The sequence below is a fragment of the Neophocaena asiaeorientalis genome, unplaced genomic scaffold (genome assembly GCF_003031525.2).
Source record: "Neophocaena asiaeorientalis asiaeorientalis breed wild unplaced genomic scaffold, Neophocaena_asiaeorientalis_V1.1 scaffold124, whole genome shotgun sequence".
Lineage (NCBI taxonomy): Eukaryota > Metazoa > Chordata > Mammalia > Artiodactyla > Phocoenidae > Neophocaena > Neophocaena asiaeorientalis.
The window spans coordinates 643,640-666,003 of NW_020174135.1; the positions used below are offsets into that span (position 1 = coordinate 643,640).

At 58.6% G+C, this 22,364-nt stretch overlaps 1 protein-coding gene across 1 annotated transcript in view; it reads right to left on the reverse strand.

Moving 5' to 3' along the window:
- Positions 1-22,364, reverse strand: part of NFATC1 (nuclear factor of activated T cells 1) — a 52,951-nt gene that overhangs the window by 16,709 nt on the left and 13,878 nt on the right. Inside the window, exons 3-4 of the mRNA XM_024754834.1 lie at positions 13,594-13,753; positions 622-824 (exon numbers count right to left, since the gene is read on the reverse strand). Of these exons, the coding sequence (XP_024610602.1) occupies positions 622-824; positions 13,594-13,753 (363 nt within the window). The remainder of the gene's footprint in view (positions 1-621; positions 825-13,593; positions 13,754-22,364) is intronic.

A 22,364-nucleotide genomic window follows, 5' to 3' on the forward strand; every position in this document is an offset into this window, starting at 1 on the left:
AGTCTCCCCCAGGCCCCCCGTGCTAATGAGTTCCTGCCTTATGTCCCCCGCCCCAGAGGCCCCCAGGAGAAGGCAAGTCCTGTGGGACAACCGTGTCCCCTTTCTCTGCTGCATTCACAGCTCAGGAGTGAAATGCATGTAGCAGTCACTCAGTTCAGGAAGCCACGAACACAAGCCCTACTTGGACACAAGAAGATTGCCCTGCAGCTTGTTAACCAATTCACCTCTAAACTACCGAGTCAGATCTGACCTGCACATTCCAGCTGGTTACATCGGAGATGCAGAAACCCTCAGTGCAAATACGACCCAGACATACCGGTCTCTTTAATGTTTCAATGTTTGCCTTTTGACCACTGCTCTAACTTCCACAGTGCAGTCACAGAAATACATGGGTGCCACGTTCACACACGGAGGAAGTACTGACAGCTGGGAACTGAGATACTTGAAGTGGCAACATGCACAGGGGCTGAAACCCCAGGAAGAAACAAATCCATCGTCATAAATATTTGTAACGTTTACTGAGGTGTTAAGCCCAGGGCACCCAGGGCCCCTGAGCTGTGGAAATGTGGGGAGACATGCAGGCGTGCAAGCGCCCACCCGAGCCCCCGAGGTGCAGCTTACATCGCTCGCATGTTGTTTTCCGGCAGCAGCGGGATTTCCAGGACCTTGGTGTTGGAGAGGATGGCCTCGTGGCTGGTGGTGGAGACGGTCTTGCCCGTGATCCGGTGCACCTGGTAGAAGGCGTGGGGCCTCAGCAGCCGGTCGTCCGCTGTCCCGATGAACAGCTGCAGGGTGAGTGGCTCGCTCTCCATGTAGCCGTGCAGCTGGGGAGAGAGGGGGACAGGCCTGTGAGCGCCGTGCCACACCACGCCCAGACCCACCGTGCTCCCCGTGCAGAGGCCGGTTCAGAGGGGAGTGTGCGCGGGCCGAGGCTGGTCCCCCGGCCCCTCCTGCACCTCGGGCCCCAAAGTCTGGGGCCTCTGCTCCACAGTCGGTTCTGAACGCTTGGCTGCCCACGCTGGAACACACGCACACAGACGTGCAGTGCACACCTGCACGCATGTACCTGCATCCCAGGAGCACACGTGCCCCGTGCCCAGGAGAGTGACGGGGACCCGCAGGAGGAGGCAGATGGGAAGCAGAGCCAGTCTCTCCGGGCCACTGCCTCCTCCTCAGGCCACCCCTCTTCCCACACGCGGGTGACACAAGCAGCTCGTGGGGCCCCACCCGAAGCTGGGCCAGTGCCAAGCCGTCCGCACAAGCCTCCCCTGATGAATTCAGACACTCGCCCAAGAGGACGCCATCCACTTTCCCCTGCTCAGTCCAGTCCGAACCAGCAAACAGGATGCTTGCAGACAAGATACAAACAGCATCGGCCCTTTTCGGCCTGGCTTGGCAGGTGGGGGCTACGGGCTGCCCTGGTGCCCGTTGCAGGCGCCCCTGGACCGGCTGCGGGGAGCCCCAGGTCGTGGCCCATCTGCCACCAGCATCAGACCCAACACGGGCGGCCGCGCGTGGCCGTTCCGATCGTGTGGGCCAGCCGGCTAGGTGCACGGTCTCGAAGACAAGATCGTGTGTGGGCACAAAACCCAGTGAGACTCGGGCCCCGGAACCGGAAGGAGCCCATCGTGCACCAGGAGCCCATGGGAGAGCGCTGCTCCTGCATTTCAGGACCTACACTGGCCGCACCCGGGCTGACCACCAGGGGCGCAGGTCAGAGCCCTCCTCGTGCCCCTGCACCTCCAGCCGCTGCCTCCCTCGGGGTGAGTCCTTTTCAGAACTGAACTTGACTCGCCTTCTCCGTCCAGGTCACAGCTGACCGTACTCAAGAGGCAAATCCTGAAGAAAGCAGGCATCTCAGGGCGAGGCCCAGGCCCAGATTCCACAGGACCCCTGGGGCTCACCCCCTCCTCCTGCAGAGGCAGGCGACCTGCGTCCAGCCAGAGCCCCCAAGGGTCCCGACGCGGGACCCCCGCGAGAGGGGCAGCCCCACGAGCAGAAAGGCTCAGTCAGCACAGCTCTGCTGCTTCTCGCGTTGTGGTCATGCTCTCCCTGGACTAATTTTAGCCGCTTTGACAACAGGTAGCAATTGTAACACAGTCTGATGGGCCGAACTAGTGCCGCCCCCGAGAGCGCTGTCACTGCTTCCACAGCAGCAGAGACCCGGGTACGGCAGTGCCAACGAGGCCACCTGCAGGCCCCCGACCCGCCTGCTCCCCTGCGGGATTCTCAGGGGGTCGCGAGCCCCTGCCAGCCCTGCGGCCGAGTGGAAGCCACGGAAGAACCAGCCCCGCAGCGGGGTGTGGTCGGGTCCATGCGCCCCGTGAGCCCCGTCCGGGCTCCGTCTCTGCCCTGTGGGAAGGCGCCCTGACAGTCACTTCACAGCCCATGGGGAAGAAGCTCAGGCTGGATGACCAAGACCTTCCAAGCCGCACTGGCTCAGGACACGGAGGAGGCCGGGGCGCAAAGGGCCAGGCTGCCAGGTGACCGAGGGAGCACAAGAGGGGCATGTGTCAGTGACCCGAAGAAACGGGAAACCTCCGGTCCAGCTGCAGCTGACCGCGGTGACCGAGATCCTGCCTCCGTCTCTACGGGTCATTTTTCCAAGTTGGGACGTTAGAATGGAAGCTGAAGCTCCGTCCAGATGAGTAAGTCGGAATTCCGTTGGAAGGTCCAGTGCTGGGAGCTGAGCGCTTTCCCTGCCCAGGTGTCTCGCTCTCTGTCTTCCGTGCAGAGAACTGACTATATGCTGCTCTGGCTGGTTTTCCATTTCCTTCTACGACATCCAGTTAGCAGCGCCCGCCTCGTCCCGCCCCCCCCGCACTGTGGCCTCCCCGAGCTCTCCTCCGTCCCTGCGTTTGGGAACAAATGTCTCTTCAACCCAGAGAAGCGAGCGCCTGCTGTTTCAAGTGTGGTTCAAATCAGCAGTGAACCGTTCATCAAAGCCGCGCTGACAAAGACCAGCTACTGCGCTGACTTCACTTAATTACGAGCTGAAGAAGCACTTATAAATTTTCAGAGCTCAGGAGACAGTCCCAATGACAGGCCGTTCACGGGAGCCTCACAGAGCTCAAAAGACAGTCCCAAACGACGACAGGCCGTTCACGGGAACCTCACGGGCACTCAGCAAGCAGAGGGCCAGGGCCCGCGCGCCACCCGCTTGGGGTCCCCGGGAAGGATGTGCCTGGGCGCCAGGCTGCTGGTGGGGCTGACAGCCGGGCCAGACGAGGGATCCAGGTGGCGCCTTATTAGGGCGGGGCTCCCGCAGGGTCAGCGGCTCCTTCCCCCCACCCCCGTCCCGTCTCCCGGCCAACAGGGTCTGCATGGTGTCGCAACTATGGACAGGACACCGCAGGCCATGAGCCAGGACTGATCGCTGCTGGACCGCAGCCCCCAATGAATGAGTTTACAGCTTCAGGTGAACGTCCAGCAGCTCTGAGGCTCCCACACGAGCTCACCACGGGTGTCCGGTGTCTGTGGACATTCCAGAGCATTCCGTAGCACCCGGTTAATATTTAACAGCCCGTGTTTGTCACAGGCTGTGGAGTGGCCCCCGGGGGCTCTGGACGTCACCCTTGAGATTTTCTGGAGACAAGCAGGAGCTCCACGTAGGACAGGTGTGCACGGACGCACACGCAGCACACACCGACACACGCGCACACGCACGCGCTCTCCAGACTTGCTCTGGAATTCGGTGGTTGGTTGGGAAGATCTTATTTCCTGGCGGCAGCAGGAGTTTCACGTGCCAGGCTCCCAATTTTTATCGTTTTCATCTGTGACGTGGTCCCAAGCACCCGTGGATGTGCTCATGGTCAAAGTGGTTCTTTCCTATTAAAATAATCGAGCTTTCATACTGACCCACAGGTGTCTGGCCCATATGGACCAGATGAGTGTCTGACGGGCGTGCACAGAGGAGGGGAGTCGGTCTCAGGCCTGCGGCTGAACCCGAGTGGCCGAGGTGAGCAGAGGACTAGAGGAAGCGTCACGTTTGCTGAGAGACCCACCCACCCACTCGCTGCCCTCCTGGCCTGCTGTGCCCCTCTCGAGGCCAGTGCAGAGCCTTTCCTGCTCTAAGGCCGCCACACAGAGAACCTTCCAGGAGCCACCCAGTGCCTGATGCTCATTTCAAGGTGGGTCCTGCTCACGTGGCTTAATTCTGCAGAAACAAGATGCCTCTCCTGTCTGAACTGAAGAGCTTTTTTCCTGTGTGGACACGAGCATCTCTACACACACAGAGTCCAGTTAGGGGGGAACCGAGACCAGCTTGCCGGGTCCACCCAACTTCTCCCTGCTGGGGAGCGTGAGTCCAGTCTTTTGCCAATTTAACGAACCTCCTAAGAAACCTGTACTCTGTGCTAGACTTGACCTACATTTTTAAAACAGGAAACGTAAAAATAAAATCAGAGACTGATGAAGAAACAAATTCTGCCTCTTAGCATTCCATTTTGTGACATTTAATATAAGAATATGTAAATGAGTCTTTGGCTAAGACTGTCTCTTGTGTGGCCAAGGCGTATTCCTCCCAGCCCCCAGGCCGGCACATGGCCTGGCCGGGGTCAGACGATTTGAAAATGACAATTCCAAATCCCACGGGACTCACACTGGGGCCCTGCTCTGACGGCTGGTAGGATGCAGCGGACTGTGGGAGTAACTTTGCCTTTTTAAAAACATGCCATTTCAGTGAAAATGGGAATATTTAAGGTCTAACCTGGAAGATAAACATCTATTATTGAAAACATGAAGTTCATTTTAAGAGAAGTAATTTAAATACTTCACATATTCTACTGCATGGGTTTTCTGCCCCTGGCACGTTCTACTATCTGTCAAAATAATATTTATAAAATTACCTGTCATATTTTCTCCAAAGAAGATATACAGACTGCCAACAAACACATGAAAGAATGCTCAACATCATTAATCATTAGAGAAATGCAAACACCCCTCATCCCATCACCTAAAATAAATCAGTATTTTGAACGCACACACACACACAAAAATAAAATAAAATAAAATTACCTGTCATAACCATGACCTCTCTTTGCTTCAACCTAAACTAAACAAAACGTGCTATTCCATTTTCAAGGTGTAAGACCTGGTGAGTTTCCTACACATAAAAATGTTTGTTTTTAGCTGCTCTGCTCACCTTCGCACTTGCTCGGCAGGATGACGGGCAGAGGGAATGACTGACGCCAAATTTACTCGGTGCTCAAATTCCCACAGCGCAAGCCCAGTGGCAGGAGCGTCGTACGAAGGACCAGTTAATTGAGGGAAAGTACTTTCCACTAAGTTTTGAGATGGGACCAACATACACCGAGCAAGAGATCCTTGCGCACAGCGCAGCAGGCAATTTAAAGGGAAATCACGCATTTAACCCAGATGTAAACTGTGCGTCTTTACACAACACCCAGAGGGACTCTGCAGGAAGGAGAGAATCCAGCGCTCAAGCTGCCTCCACTTCTTTCAACCCCAACTTTCCCAGTACTGGATTAACTTAAGAGACTGCGTTGTGTGAGCTTTCGGTCTCCAAAACCACAGGAGAGCTTTCCCCAAGGGGCGCCGCCTGCCCCCCCGACCCCACGCCGGCCCGGGAGGGAGGACGGGTCCAGGGCATGCGGTCAGCTCACAGTAGACCAGACCTCAGGCGGGCAGGGCCAAGGCTGTGCTCCCGAGCCCTCCTTCCCCGGGACGGCCTCTCTGAACTCACTGGAAGCACTGCACGACGGACAGGGGCAGTGGCCACCCCCCAGGCATACGGGGCAGGCAGAGGGCCTGGCCCTTGGTGTTTATCACCAGCGCCCAAAGGGCGGCCTCGGGCAGGGCCCGGACGAGGGCTGACGGAGGCGCTGTGTGGGCTGAGGGTGCTGCCCGCCAGACACCCACATGCCCACGCGACGGTCACCGGCCTGCCGTCGGGCCAGCCCTGCCCTGGCTCCAGCTGCTGCTGAGGGGACGGCCACTGCCGCCAGCCACGGCACGATCATGAGTCCCGCTGGGCGGGGCCCGGCCCACAGCAGGGCCGAGCTGGCCACCTGTGCTGGCCAGAGCCCAGCGTCCCGTGCAGGAGAAGGAGACTGGAAGTCCGGCTCGGCAAGGCCAGGCCGCCCCACCCTCGAGTGTGCAGACGGGGTGCTCACGGCTCCCCAGCTGCGTGCGGGGCAGGGGCAGCGCTCAGGGAGCCAGCACACCCCAAATCCAGAGCGCCCCCCGGAGACAGAGCAGTCTGCAAAGCACAGCAGGAAGGGGTGCCCAGGAGGACCTGGACATGGGGTCGCTGCCGGGAGCCACCCACCTGCGAGCCGGGCGTAGACACTGGGCCCCAGAGCTCGGGCCGGCGTGCCCTCCGTGGCTCTCGTCCTCCTTCTGCCCACGGAGGGCAGGCCGCGTAGCGGGCGCACCTCCCTACGTCCCTGTGCTGGGCGGTGCCCCAGGAGGACGACGCCCAGAAGACCCTCCCTGGGGAGAGCTTGGCCCGAAGGCGAAGGACAGGGTTCTGCACGGGGCAGCAGGCTGGGGGCTGCCAGTGGGAGGGAGACCCGGTCCCGAAGCAAACGAGGTGGGGATCTCCCACCGGGCCACCCCCCAGCCCTGGGTACTGGGCATCTGTGACTCAGCCGCCCGTGGTGCGGCCCCCAGGAGACCATGGAGCCCCCAGTCAGAGAGGAGGGCCGGCCAGGGCCACGGATTTTCCTATTTTGTCATTTTTATCAAAGACAGTGGTTTCTCACCATTATCTCCGTTACACCGTCTGGCACCCCCCCCCTCCCCACCTGCACCACGTGTGAATGTTCTGACAGTTGCGATGGGGCCGCAGTGCCGACGCATAGCTCTGAACTGAAACGGTCCGGCACATGGCTCTGCCCTCAAAAGACATCAGGAAAACACCCTGGGATAATGCAGAAAGCACAGCAGAATTATGGAAAGTCATCAGAGGTTCTGTGCCCGAGGTGACTTTTATTCTAGAATTCCCGCAGCCTGGAACACAGAAGCCAAAGCCCTTGAATTAGAAGATTTTTGGAGGCTGACGGTGTTGTTTATTGCTCTGAAAAGGTTTCCACTGCTGAGCTACTCGCGGACTTTATCCCCCAGTGACTGTATCGGCTGCAGGAAAACTTGAACTGCGCTGTCCTCAGTTCTGCTGTCCAATGAAACTCTAAAACAGGTGTTTAAAAACCAATGTGCCGTACCTGAGATCGAGTGTCTGTGCCGCGTGTCAGCAGACAGCAACAAAATCCCAGCTATCCTTCCTATTATTATCACTGGCAACTTCACGGTATTCTCGTGCTGACACGGTACGACTCCACTGGACACCCTAACCGAGACCACGCAGGGACAGGACACCCTAACCGAGACCACGCAGGCACAGGCACCTCTTTGCTTTGGGGGAACAGAAATGGCAAACCCCCCGCTCGGTGCCCTGAGCTTCCGCAGAGCCCACTGTGTCGTGGGAACAATGGCAGCGGCTCCCGCGACACAGGTGTGTCTACAAAGAGTGAGACCGTCCAGGCCTGTGTGCGCGGCCGGCCCAGAGGGAAACGGCCACCTGCCCGGACGCTGCTGGAAGAGCAGAGGGCAGCTGTCCGCTGCCCAGCTGCCCCATGAAAGATTAATCCGCCCCACGGGCAGGTCAGCGGTGTTTGGCTGCCGGACGACCGGGGTCCGGGCTAGGGTCAGACCTGCGTCCGAGCGCTGTCTCAGCTCCTGGGGTAGGGGGTGGGGTCTGGGCTGGAGCAGGGCTGCTGCTATAGGGCAGTTCTGACCCTCAGCTCCTCACTGGGCCCAAGGAATTTCTTCCACTAGCATCTATTTCTCTGGCTTTTGTGAAAACCTTGGCTTCCAGGTTAACGATCCTGTCTCAATCCAGTTTCCGTAAGAAAGAATGGAGCAAAGCTTTGGGTAAAACAGAACGTGCTGTGGACACCAGATAAAAGAAAGCACTGCTGTGTGTCCGCAGCATTCAGACACCCCCAGGAAGCCTGTTTCTTGAAAGGCTGATGCTTCTGGACCCAGGGGTGCGGGGTGCTACAGGAAATGAAAAGTGATAACAGCCGACCGGCTGATTGTAACGATCTGGAAAGAATGACTGGTTCCTGGCGTGTTCCTTCCTCAGTGCCAGCTCGAACGTCTTACATAATAGAAAAATACCTGTCCTGGCCTACGGGGGCAAACGTGAGCCTCAAAGCCGACCACCCTAAAGAGAGGCCCCTGCACCACGCAGGGCACCAGGCCGGGGCCGGGACGCCCCTCGGGCCAGCCCGGCCTCCCGGTCCCCACTGCCTGGGCCAGGGTGGTCCCCGCATCCCCCCGCCAGTCACCCGGCCTGACAGGGGTTACACTGGTCACTCATAACTGACAGGAACACAAATTACAAACCTAAACTGCTGTTTAGGAATTGACAGGCCCCCGCCGAGTCTCACGTTTCTGCGACCTATTAATTATTCACACAGGCCTGGCCTCCTGTGTGACGGGCTAGATGCTATCGAGCAGGTTATTTTGGTAACTGGGTAAACAGAGCTTCATCCTTTGACCCCCGGGTCAGAGATCGTGACGACCCCCAGCTCACTCCCCCAGCCCCCACGGGGCGGCAGGAACCGGGGACCTTCCCGGAAGGGACCTCTGCTCTCGGGACAGGGGACCAGGGATGCAGTGCAGCGGGCAGGGAAGAGTGACGGCCAGGCCTGGTCAACAGCCCAGGAGGGTAGAAGGGAGCCGGGGACACAGCAGGAAAGAAAAGCAGAAAAACGAAGTGAACGGAAACGGCCTCCTAGAGCTGCAGCTTTCTCTTCGGAGGCAGAGGGAACACAGGAACCCAGGGACCCCTTTGGGGACGCGTACTCTGAGTTATCGGCAAAAACACTGGAAAGGCAAACTCCACGCAGCCCGACGGCTCTCTGCTCTCCCTCCCCAGGGAGAAGGCGGGGGACTCTCCCTCCTCAGCCCAGACCCACTGACGGCAACGGCAGGGAACCAGCTGCGGCTGCCGTCCGGGCGCTGGGCGCGGACGCGGGGCGGGGTGCCAGCAGGACGGGCTGGGAGACTGGACTGGAGGGAGGGCCCCCAGACGCACCCAGAACACCTGGCCCCCGGGGCGAAGGGGCCCCGCACTCATCCCACCGGAGAGTCGCTGTGAGCCCTGCAGCTCAGGAGACACAGAACAACGGTGTGAAGCACCCGCTCTGACTGCTCCGGGTCGGTCTGTCCTGCTGGCACCGCTGGAAGAGGCCTTTGCATCCCCGGCGGAAGCTCTCGGGGCTCCTGCATCTTAAACCAGAGAGCGGCCCACGGATTTACACACACACGCGGGGCGCTGGTGGCAGAAGGTCTGGACCGATGACAAGAGGGGCCCTGGGTGCTGGGAGCCAGGACACTCCACCCTGCCCCCAGCTGGACGCCTCCCGCCCGGGAGGATTCTACGTGTGTCTGAATCCTTTGGCAGTAGGGGAAAAGGTACAATTTTAAAGTTCAGGGAAACCCACACTCCCTTCCTCCCTGGTCCCATCATTACAAAGTCAGCAGAGGCCAGCGCAGACCCGGGGCCCCTGGTGCTCGCTGTGGCCGCATCACACGCACACCCGCCGGTGGAGCCGGGGGCCTCGAGGAGGACGGCCCGCGCCCACCCAGCTCCAGCCCGCGGGCGAGGGGAGCCAGCACCCGATAGGGCCATCACAGCAGCCTCGGGGGCCCAGACGCGCCCGCCGGGCACACCCACCAGGGCCGTCAAGGACTCTTGGAGACTCTGGAGAGTCTGGGTGGTGGACGGTCTGGAACGCTCACTCCCGGCACCAGCCCCCGAATGATGCTGGGCAAGCCCCGTACACATCTGTGTCCCCAAATGCAAACGGGGACAAGACCACGTGAACGCAAGGTCCTTTCCTCATCTGAAGTTGCAGCCTGATCCTGCCCGGAAGGAAGGTTCTGCATTTCGTCGCGTCTCCTAGACTCAGAGGAGGGGCCGCGGAGGTGGAGGCAGCTCCCCCTGCGTCTTGGATGCTCGGGAAATGCAGGAGTCCTCCCTGGGCCTGGCAGGGCCTCTGTCCTATACAAGGCCACTGCCCCTGACTTCACGACAAGCTTGGGGATGCAGAAGCAGGTCGATGAGCTGGCTGTCCTAGAAGGGCAGCAAAAGCCCCGGGTGCTGGCCTCCTCTGAGCTCCATGTGACGGCGGCTCCGAGGGACGGCCTGGACGCCCCGGAACCAAAACCCGGCTTCCCTCTGACCAGCTGACCACAGAACGGCCAGTGGGAGTGGCTGTCTCCCCAACATGTGGATCAGCCTGTGGCCGAGCTCCGGGGAGCCGCTGGTGTCGGAGGATGTGCTAAAATAACTCACAGCGCAGAATAAAACTGTGGTTACTGGGCTTTCACGGCAACTGAGAGAGCTTTCTGTTTTCATCTGTTTTACAATTATGTGCAAATTCTATTTTTATCCAGTTTGTGCTCCACTAACTGAAAAAGAAAACAAACCCCAAAGCCCCTCTTTGTACCTGCTCACCTCACCTTGCACACAGACTCCCTCTACTGCAGACAGATCAGAGAACTCTCCAGTCCTAACCCTCTTGCAGGAGGAATGCTGATAGAGGCTGACATTTCTGTTGGGCCTGGTTTCCTCTGGCGGTTCAGCTGTACGGCAGGGGGAGGGGCCTTCATTCTGCTTAAACCCAGAAGCAGCCTCTCCCATCCTGCCATCACTGACCTCGAAATAATTCTGGAGGATTCACTCTTAAGGTATTTCCAATGGGGTTTCAAGTTTCAGAATTCCTCCACAAGTCTCAGTCCTCTCCATCTCGTCTACACTGAGAGATCAACACCGCCCTGTGCCCAAGACACCTGCCCGGTGGGAACGGGAGCACGGCGCTGGGACCCTGCAGGGGGTGGGCTCCTTGGGCTCCCAGAAGAGGCGGGGCACGCCCTTGTCCCCAGGGCCACAGCCACCAGGCCAAGGACAGGGACGGCCCTCGCTCAGGGCCTCAGTCCCGCGCTTTGCATGTCACGACAGGAGTGTCCACGTGGCACAAGGCTCCCTGCCCTCCAGGGCCAGCGCCCCTCGCCAATGTAACTGACAAGAAACGGGGGCTTTGGGCCATTATTTCTCTGCTGCTTTATTTCCATTTCTCATTATTGAACAGCCTACTTCCTCACCTTTGTAATGTCTTTTCCATTCAGCAGCAACGTACTTTCTTCCAGTGGAAACCGTAGCAGGAAGGGACTTAAACACCGTTTACGGACTTGGCTAAGCGCAGGCATTATCCGACCTGCCTCTGCCCGGGAGGGGACCTGAAAGGGCCGCTGGGCACTGCTGAGCCCGCTCTGCGTTTCCCTAGTCAAGCGGCCAACCAATACCAAGTGGGTATTAACCGGCGTCGAGCGCACAGCCTCCGACGTCGCCCCAGCGTCACCCCGCACACTCCAGGCCCTGACTGCCGCGTCGGCGGACCGGCACTTGTCTCTGCGCCCTCCTGCCCTCGCAAGCTTTATTTTTATTTATCTAAATGGAATCAAATACAAACACGGGGTGCCCTGCTGCTTCCCCTTCCGGCTTGCACCATTCCCTAAATGACAGGGTTGGGGAGCGGACTAGACAGGCAGGGGCGTAGCTAGACGGGGGAGAACCGTCTCTGTCAGCGCCGTACGGCTGCAGTTCCGGGGCAAGAGGGCAAGCTCACGTCCAAGGGGACGGTCACAGATCACATCACAGGGGTCTGGTGGGAGACGCTGGGCTGATGAGGAGACACGTGTGACCAAATGCCAACGCCTGCAGGACAGCCTGTCCGCGAGCTCACCTTTACCTCCTGGGCTGGAGGGGAGCGACAGGTTTGGGATGGCAGGCGCGGCCTGGACACCAGCTCTGAACACGTTGACTCTGAGGCCAAGTACACCCATCTCCCCCGGGGTGTGTGAGGCCGGGGAGTGGCACCCGGAGCCACACCGACAGAGCCCCGCCGGCTCCCCGTGAGGCCGGAGCAGCCCCTCCCCGATGCTGCCCCGGCCCCGACACCCCACGGCAGGTCCCCACTCCTCCTGTCCCCAGCTGAGAAGAAAAGTGGCGGGTCCCAGCCGGCACTCCAGTGCTGGGGCTGGTGAGCAGACCCAGGGCCCAGTGGGGTGCGTGGGCCAGAGAATCGCATCTCTAAGGGACCCTGGGGAGGTTTACTTTGGGAACCACTGCCTCAAAGGGTCCAAGGCTTCAGAGAGGAAAGGATGGAGTCTTTAAAAGTAGCCTCTGAAAACCCCAAACCAGAGGCAGCTGCCGTGCAGACGGACTTCGCTTTGGACAAATCCTAACGTGGCCCAAGGAGACCTCGGTCGAGGCTCTGTTGACGGCCGTGGGGAGACGTGCTACAAGGATGGTGGCCACATTTGGGGAAGCAGCCCCAGGAGGTGGGCGGCCACGGCCAACGCAGGAGGGGAACAGCGGCTGCGGGCAGAGCAGGGCTGCACGCTCTTCCCATCTGTCCCCATCCGTGATCTGGGGGATGGGGTTATTTCTGAGCAGAGGGCTGGGCAGAGGTGGGCTCCATTCCCCTCGGGGCTGGAGAGGGCAGAGGGCCCCCGGATTTGATTCTCTGACTCTCCCCAGAGCAGGGGCGCCAGGAGGAGTCCTCTGCCCGTCTGTGTGTGGCGTGCACGGCACCCAGCGTGTGGTGTACGCTGTGGAACGTCTGCAGCAGGAACGATGGACAAAATGCAGCTGGATTAGAAATCGAGGGGGCGCTTCTCAGCAGAAGCTTCAGTCCTTGGTTCTAATAACCCTGAACACTTACTTCTACAGATTTGTTAAAGAAAAGGTCCTCAAAAATAAAGCACTTTTATTTCAAAGGTATATTTCTTTTCTTTTAAATTTTCCTATTCCAGGACACCTTAAAACGAAATAGCACCAAGGTCAAGTCTACTAAGAGGTCTAGACAGCAGCCCCCAGGCCACACTGCCCACTGGCCACCATCCAGGCAGCGAGATGGACCCTCAAGGTGGCCCAGGGTATCTTCTTGGACACACTGTCTCCCCTTGGCTTCTCTCTTCCCTCTTTCCCGTCTGTTCTGAGTGGAACATGACTGCTCAGGGACACATGGGGATAAAGGGCATTGTCCACCAGGACACAGCAATAGCCGGGCTGTACCGAGGTCCCCTCAGTTACCCACCAGGAGACACAAGCAAATGCTACAGCCGTCCTGCCTCCCCGTTGAATAAAGGCTTGCTGGCAACACCGTCCAGGGGAGTCCTCCCAACCCCGCCGGGCTGGTCGCGCCCCCACAATCTTCAGGGTATCGCCTGCTCCCTCAAAGCAGTTCCACCGAAGAGGAGCCTCAGGTGTAATGAGTACAGCTGGTCTATGAGCTCCAGAGGCAAGCAGAGCTTGGTACCTTTATACCACTGTATACTGTACCATTGTACCACTCTATGTATTGAGGAGAAAACTGGGGCTTGACTGTGTATAAGATATTTAGCTAAACTGGTTGGGAGATAAGAATATTTTTTTAAAAAAGACAGAAAATGAAAGGCACTGTTAGCTGTTACCGCAAAGTGGCCTTTGGATTAAACCAGCCCCAGCTGCTGCCCCTGCAGCAGGGACAGGACTTGGAGTCAGAGCAGAGTGGATACCTGCACGCTGGGGTGTCCTCCGGCCAACGCCTTCACGGCCCCCCGGCTCCCCTCCGTCTCGTAATGCGCTCTGTGGTGGGACTTGGGCTGCACCTCGATCCTCAGCTCGTACGGTCCTGAGTGTGACGGCAGCTGCCAGTCGAGGGCAGGGAGAGACGGGCTGAAATGGAACACAGAGCATTAAACATTCATGCCGCGGCTTCCCGCAGACCACAGACCCATCTAAGACCCTGGGGCCCTGAGAAGCAGCTCATCCTGCCGGGCTTGTATCTGAAATTCCCATCGATAAGGATAACGGCCTGACACAGCCACCAGCAACCCGGTCGTGATGGACGCCCAGAGCCTTGTCAGGCCTTCATGATGAGCTTCTGAATAAGATGGAAACATTTTCCCACACGACCTTAAAATATTTTCCTTCCTTCACGATAGGCCTATAAATTATTTAACCTCCCTAATAAGATAGGCTCCAGAATTAAAGACCTTTTCAGAATCACAGTTCTATCAGCCTGGCCTCAGAACTGGGCGGCCTGGTTCCCATCCCCTCTGTCCCACGCGCGCTGTTTGCGGGCAGGAGTGAACCGTCGGGGGTGCCGCCGGGCCCCTGATAAAATGGCGGGGTTGTGGCAATCTCGCCCAGCCCCCTACATCCCGTGCTCCGTGCACGACACCTGGGCAGCCGCCCACCCAGGGCGCGAGTGAGCTGCAGACAAAGATCCACAGAACCAAGGGAGCGGCCCTGGGGCCCAAGGCAGATTTGCAAGGTGGGTTTGTCACTTGGAGGCTGAAGAGGGGAGGTGGAGTGAGTCGGGCCCTGCCTGAGGGGTCCACGAGGCCCACGACAACCTCAGATTTCTGGGGCACTGACAGCCTCACTGTACAGATGGGAGATGGAGGCCATTTGCCACCTGAAACCAGGTCCACGTGAGGCCAAAGGTCCTGCTCTCCCTACAGAACATGCTTCAGGGTCCTGCCCTGTAAAAAGACAAAAGGCTGACCCCCAAAAGACACAGTCCACAGGCAGAGGCCGCCAGGACCTCACAGGAGCTGGGGTCTGGTCCACCCACTGCCTTTCTACAACGAGAGCCCAGTGAGGGGGGTGGCGGCTCTTGGTCCCCACGGTGACAGCCCCTCCCCCTCCCCTCTCGGATGCAGAACCTGACCCAACAGAGATGCTGCTCGTCAGACCTCAGAGGTGTCTGGAAGCCAACCCCGGGCCGGCCAGGAGGGCTGCAGAGCGGGAGCAGTGTGAGGACGCCCTGCCCCCGCAGAGGTGGACGGGAGGCGCCCAGGTCTCGCCCTCCACACACAGCGCTGAAGGTGCCCTCGCTCCCAGAGTCTCCGCCGTCTGGGCGCCACTGTCCCCTCGCCCTGCTCCGCCTGTCGCTGATGCGTCCGTTTCCGTGCACGCAGCAGAGAGACCGTGCGTGCCGGCGGCTTGTTTGGAACAGGTGGCTGGGAAGGGTGGGTTTTGTTTAGAGGCCCAGACACACGGACGCAGTGCTCGTGGCGTCTCAGCCTGGAAGGAGTCGGTCCACTGCTTCCCCGAAACGTCCCCCAGCTTCTCCGCCTCATCTCAGACTATGAATCAGGGTGATTTTTAAAACACAAAACAATAGATAGAATAAAGGTACTTTTTGAAAGGAGAAAAAGCCCAGAAATCAGCTTGAACTGGAATCAAACATGCAATTTCTAAAACACGGGCAAAATACTCCTGGAATGGACAGTATATTTCGGGGCATTCGTGGTTTTCCAGTGACGGCAGAAACGGAATCATCTCGCCACGCACGTCAGTTACCGCTGAATCCGCTTTGCGGGCACCCTGTCCACCCTCGGGCTCTGCAGCCCCGCCCGCTGGCTCCTCTGAGAGCACACGGCGCTGCTGAGAGCCTGGCGGGACGCAGGCCGCGCACACCACATCCCACTATACAGTCTTCACTGGGTCCCAGGGACACCGCCAGCCCCGATGCCACCCGGGCGGACGGGCCTCCCAGTGGGTCTGAGCTCGACCTTCGAGCAGCAAATCAAAGGCTCGAACGTGAGAAGAGGCCGCATCTGTGTAGACGCAGCGAGAAATGTAAAATCCTAACTGGAATCCGCCACAGATACAGTGAAGTGGGCGTGTCCAACAGTCAGACGCCAGTGAAGTGGGCGTGTCCGACAGTCAGACACCAGTGGAGGTGGGGAAGACCAGCGCCCCCCAGGGGCCAGGACCTCCGTGCAGGCACGGAGGCCGCTTTGGAGTGTGTGCCTCAGCCCCCGTGTCCACCCTGCTGGGCCATAAAATCACCGTCTGCATGGGAGGCCTTCCAACCCTGGGAAGCCCCTCCTCCAGACCACGTGTCCGATTCCAGGGCCAACTTGCACTTGAAAACCCTCTATTCAACGGCCAGCCTAAACCCAGATTTCTTCAGGAAGCGAGACCTTAGGCGGGTGGGATGCTCATCGCCCACCTGCCAGGCCCCCGTCTGCTGTCTACATTTTGACTCCATGGCAACAAGATGCCCCCCGCCCCCCGGTTCTCACTAAGTACAGCCTCGGAAAACTCAAGACGATGTGACCAAGAAGAATGGGGCGGACATGTGTGTGCGCGGAGATTCCGAGATGCCCAGACAAGGGAAACGCCCAAGTCACGGGCTGAGCGGAGAAGCGCCGCCCCGCCAATGCCAGGTGGCTTCTGAGAAACGCTAAGCAGAATCGAATGGGAGTTTTCCTGGTGGGCGAAGCTCCGCGATGCGTTTAGCAGTCTCCCGGGCTGTGGTGCTCAGAAGCACTTTCTTGACGTGTTGTCAGCGACACATGCGGCCACACCGCCAGGACGAAGGACCAGCGAGCCACGGGCTTCGAGCGCGAGGCCGGCCCTCGGTAACTAGCATCTTACGGGAGCTGCCCCGACCCCCAGACAAACTGCCCAGCTCAGCACACCCCGCCTGGAGGGAGCGGACCACGTCTCCGTTTAGAATATCCAACGTACTAATCTGTTCTGTTATCTTATACATACTGTTGATCTAAGTGAAAACACTGTCCTCTGCTCTAAACAGAAAAGAAACAAATGAAAAACAAAATAAAAGTTAGGTTCATCTGACTCCCAGGAAATTAAAAAACGGGAGTGTGTGACGGAAAGAGAAGCAAAGGAAGGATGGAAAGTGCAATCCCTCGCCGTCTGCGCAGGGCAAGCATCTTCTGAGCCGCTCTGCACTCGAACACCACAGAGGAATAGATCTGGGGAAATGATTGGCTCCTGAATCACGGACAAAGCCAGCAACACAGCGTGAGCACAGTTTCGAGTTAGAATGGTCCACAAAATAAATACTGTAATACAGACAATTTAAATTATTGTTTGGGGTTGGAAATTTTCAGCATGAGTTTGGCAACTCCACAAAAAATGTAAATGTATCTCTGATTCAGAGAAAAGGCCTAAGACTGGAAGGAATGTTCCAAGACGCAGCGGCCCCGGCTGCGAGGACGGTGATTCATGGCTGCGCTGTCCCAGCCCAACCCCCTCACGGGCCCCGCAGCCGAGCGTCATTCCTGGGGGTCACCAATGACCCGGAGAGGAGCCGCCACAGGGACCACGTCAGGAGAGTTCTCTCATGGCCTCAGCCCAGGGCTGCTGAATAACTTCAAACTCACCTCCAACTTCACTGGATTTTTTAAAAAGCCACACTCAGTGCAGCCAAGACAACACGTGGTTAAATTTGAATCTAAGATCCCGCTGATCTGTACAAACAGAAGCTACTTTTCATTCTCTCCACACACACACGTATGTATCTCATAATCAACCAGAGAAACTGCCTCCACAGCTGGGCGTATATCTGTAAGTATTTTTACACAAAAGGGATAGATCTTAACAAAATAAAATACATAGTGTGATACCCTGGCTTTTTGAACGTAAAGATCACATGTTGAGCATTTTTGCACATTGTTCAAAAATGGTTTGATCTCAGCGTCACATCTTGCCCTGGAGATGACTGAGCAGTGCTCTGTGGGTGGACCTGTGGGTTGCTCCCAATTTGTTGCTCTTATCAGTACCAGAGGTGTGAACATCCAGCGTGAGATCCTGGTGGCCTTTCTGGTCATTTCCTCAGCACAGATCCACAGCCTCCGTCAAAGAGCATGAACACTTGGGGCTCCTGACACCTCCCGGGGGTCAGGTCCCCTGCACGGCCTCGCCAACACAGGGCCCGATGGATTTAATCTTTGCCAAACCACACAGGGAAGGGCGCTCTGAGGCTGCATCTTCCTGTAACACGCACCCATCACGTGGTAACGATAAACTGAGACACTCTGAACCCCCAGTGGTAACATCTCTGAAAGCCTCCAGGCCTCTCAAACGTCCCCTGACCTCTTACACGCATTTGACTAATGGCAACGTGGGACTCCAGGCCTCCCACACCCCAACTCTGGCTCCTTCGGGGTCTCCAAAGGCCACTCCGGGATGACGGCCACTGTCCTTAATATCGACTTGTCGTTGCTGGGGACACTGGCTGAAGGGGACACGGATCTCTCTGCAACTCTCTGTGAGTCTGGAATTCTTGCAAATAGAAGGCTTTTCTAAATGGCTGTTGTGCAGTTGGTACGTAAGGACCTGAATCACGTTCCTTTTGCTCCCGTTTAAAGAAGAGGCTGCAGGCCGCGCCTCCCGCCCCCACCCCCCCGCCCACCGAGGAGCGACGCTGGTGCCGCGTCGGCGCTGAGTGCCTGCGGTTTCCACCCGTTACCACTGGCACCATCACCCCGCCCCCAGGGCCGAGGGGTGGACCAGGCCCACGGCCCCCCCGAGCCACCAGGAGCCCCACTGTGAGTAGGTGTTAAGCGGCCTGGCTTGGCCTGGCCTCCAGGCTGGAGACGCCGGCTCGTGTGACACAAGGAAGGGAGTCACGCGACCTCCATCGGGGAGCCCCCTGGGCCCCAATCTGAATCCCCTGCTCTTGGAGCTGCTGCCACCATCCACTTCCCACCAGAAAGCCTTTCGTGTCCTATTGAATCTCTGTGCTTCCTTCATGCGGGAAAAGGGTGAAGGATCTTTTCTGACGCTTAGTTCACGGCCTGGAGCCTGGAGCCCACCTCCCCACGGGCATGCAGAGCCCGAGACGAACCCGAACTTCTCTCAGCCCGTGTCTCCCGCCCCCATCCAGGCCCTGCCCCAGCTTCCCGGGGCCCCTCCTCCCTGCCCGGCCACTGTGGTCACCTGCTCGGGGCTTCCCTGGGTACCTGCGAGTCCGGGGCAGTCTTTCCAGCACACAAAGGATTTCACAGACAGCCTCCCGCACTTCAGCAAAAGCTGTGCCGCCCCGGAGCAGGTGTTTATGAGACCGCAGCCCTAACCTCGGCACCACCGACCGCCTGCACACGCCTCGATACCAACCAAACCCGCCCCTGAGCAGGACCCAGGGACACCAGCCGACCTGCCAGTCTCCGCGGGTGCAGCCTGCCAATGACATGTTTCTCCAGCACAGGAGACCCGGCTTGGAGCACGGCTGACCGCGGGGACACAGACGGACGGAGGCCATTCGCACTGATTCGAAACCAAGGTCATCGCAGGGCTCAGGGCTCCGGAGAGCCTCGGTCAGTCCCCGCCACCCCTCTGTGCTCCTGATGGCCAGCGGGGCGGGGCTCGGGCCGGACCTGCTCACCCCAGACCTCTCCATTTAAACCACTTCATCGGCCACTGCTACCACCACGGAGACGCCAGAACCCGCCTCTGAGGGAACGGCACGCACCACTTCGCCAAAACTCGGAGCCAGACCCCAGCAAGGCCCCGATTCTGCAGCAATTCAAGGAAAAACCGCGAACGCCAGGGACAGAGGAGTGCGTCAGGCGCCCCGGACTGGGGCCTGCCGAGCCCCCCGCAGCTGAGTGCGGGAAACAGAGATTTCTGCACCTGAGCCGGTCGGGAGGCCCGGAGTTGGAATCCGACCACCTCGGAGAAAGTATGTCAGGGGAGTCTGGACACTTGCTCGGTGATACCAAGGGATTCTCTTAAATCACATATCAGTGTCGGGTACGGTATCTACCGGTGTCATGATTCATTTCTAAAACTGAGCCCCCATCTCTGAAAGACACGCTGAATATCGATGGGTAAGACTTCACGAGGTCTGGGATTTACCGCCAAGTAACGGGTGTGGGTGATGAGGTGAGGCAAGAGGACCACAAGTAATCAGTCAGTTGGGTGTGGGCGTGGCGGCCCACGACTAGTCTCTGACTCGTGTACAGTTTGGTTTTCTGTGATACAGAGCGAAAGAGCAAAGCTGAGACACAGGCACTCAAGCTACCACGGTGACGTTCCAGGGCCGGGAGCTGTCAGGGATTCACTTCCCTCTGTTTATCGGCATTGAAGAGTCTCCACCCTGAAGGATGTGGACTGTAAACTCCCCAAATCGTCTACTTTCTCACCTTCCTGTTCTCGCCCTGGCGAGCTCGGAGACTGAGTCAGAGGCAGCGACTTCCCTAAACTGGCCGCACTCGAGCCTGGAGCCCTTCTGGAACCTTCTCCCGGAAAAAAGGCCTTGTCCACTCAACGTCAGAGAACCACCGTGCACTGGACATCCCACCGCAAGGTGCCGCATACGAGAGCCTCAGCAAAGCCCCTGTGCTGTGGAGTTCTCCTTCCGTGTAGACACCCGGGAAGGGTGGCTGCTCTTTGGTTCAGATGGTTTGGGTAGAATCCTTTCAATTCTGAATTTTCTGAGACCTAAGGCTCACATGGAATTATCACTTAGAAGAAAACTGTAAAAGCTTTCAGGACTCTTCTGTTTCTAAAAGAGCTGAAGCTACAAACTCGGAACTTGGCAGGACTGAAGTCCGCCCGAATGAGAGAGAGAACCAGAGCAGAAGGGGAGGGACATCACCCCAACTTTAAAGTAACACGTCTTCCCAGGGTCGGGAGCCCATGGCCGCCTAACTTACTAGCTTTGTTTTGTCTTTTCCCCTCTAATTTTAAAAAAGGTTATCAGCTCAGTTCTTGGCTGTTTAATCAAGCAGGGTCTCCGGGCTGCCAAAGGCTCTGTGGGCCAAGGCTTGGCCGGGACCACACACCTCGCCCCAAGGTCCACCCGGCTCCCCCCGGGGCCCCCGAGAGGCATGGGTGAGAAAGCTCCTCCCATGCCAGAAAGGTCGGCCTTCCTGGAGGGCGCCCTGGAGAAGCCGACCTCTCCGCTGATGACCCCCCAGAGGTTCGCGGGCCGTGGGTGGCATCCTCACCCACCCACCTACCCTCCCAGGGAACAGCCCTTGGGGAGGGGCTGGCTGTGATCCACGAAAGGCCAAAGTCCTTCGGGGCTGGCCTCGCACGTCTGATGGGTCTGGAAGGGATGGGACTGGGGGGCGGGCCTCAGACAGGAACTCACGCCCCGGGGGTCCTGGGTGGTCACCCCCAGCTGTTGGGACCGGCTTCCTCTGCACTGTCACTCAGATGGCACTGAGGGGACTCGGGGACAGGACTGGCCACGAGGAGGATGGTGGCCTGGAGGAGATGCCCTGACCACTCCTGGAGGCTGGAAAAGTGCTTTTACAAAGACGTTGGTGGGTGAACAGGGGCCCGAGAGATAGAGCCGGGCAGTACAATGCAAGGAGGCGGGTGAGGCGAGAGGAGGGAGCCCCCCGTCGGGTGCTGTAGGCAGCGCCCCCGTACCCCGAGATTCTGCGGCCAGTGACCTGTCCTGAGGCCCAGGATCCCCCCCTCCGCAAGAGGCCCTGTCTGGGTCACACCAGTGCCAGATGCCTCCTTGCTGCCACCTCAGCCCTGACTTGTTCCCGGCCGGTCCCCAACTTGTCCCCACGCCCCGGGGACTGGGGGCACGGACAGGGTGTAGCGCCTGGTGCGTGCTGGGAGGCGGGCAGCCCAGGAAGGGCCACCTGCTTGCTCTCCACCCTCTCGGAGGCTCTGCCAGGCCCAGGTCTGCTCAGAAATCCAATTCAAACTCAGTCATGGACCTGGCACTTTCAGAACAAGGACAGCAAGGCCACCGTGGAGAGATTCTTTTTGTTTTCGTAATGATCAATTCAGGAATTTCGTAAGAATGCGTTGCTTTCAGTGGCTCCACCGAACAGGGTGTGGAGAAGTCCAAGGGGCTAAGACTTCCTTCCAGCTTTCCGGAAAACTGCCGTCATCCTTACTCTGCACCACTCATCCCCACGCCGCCCCCCCCAAAACAGGCCAGTTTCACGTAAGCCTCTCAGGCCCTGCCGTCCAGACTTGCATCCCGACAGTTCCCACCGCCCTGCACCTGCACGGGGGGAGCCAGGCAGCCTCCAGGACCCCCAGGCAGACTGGACCTGGCCCCTCTCCCGGGCGGACAGCCACCTGGGGTCTCCTCCTCAGCTCGCGAGAGGGCAGCATCGCTGCGGGGCCCTCCTCTTACAGAGCCGGCCCTCTGTTCTCCAGGAAAACACGCCCTCCAACTCCTAAAACCTCTCCCGAGAGAAGACATGTCTAAGAACACCAGATGCTTCTACAACTCAATGTGGGGGCAGCCCAGTGGGACACAAAGAGCTCTTGTCCAGAAATCCAGCTGAGGTGGAAAATAAGCTACTTTGGAGGAATTTCTCAAACTACTGGGGCTTCTCCTCCTGACCCAAGACTAGACAACTGCATTTGCACCCAGCTCCTCCGTCCCCGGGGACCAGAACTGTCTAGACAAGGGAGGACGCCGCCTTTCCCTCACGTCCACTATTGGAGTGGAACAAAGGGCACAGGGAGGGCCCATGCCTTGGATGGGTGGATGGATGTCTGGGTGGATGGGTGGATAGATGGGTGGATGGAAAGAAGGGTG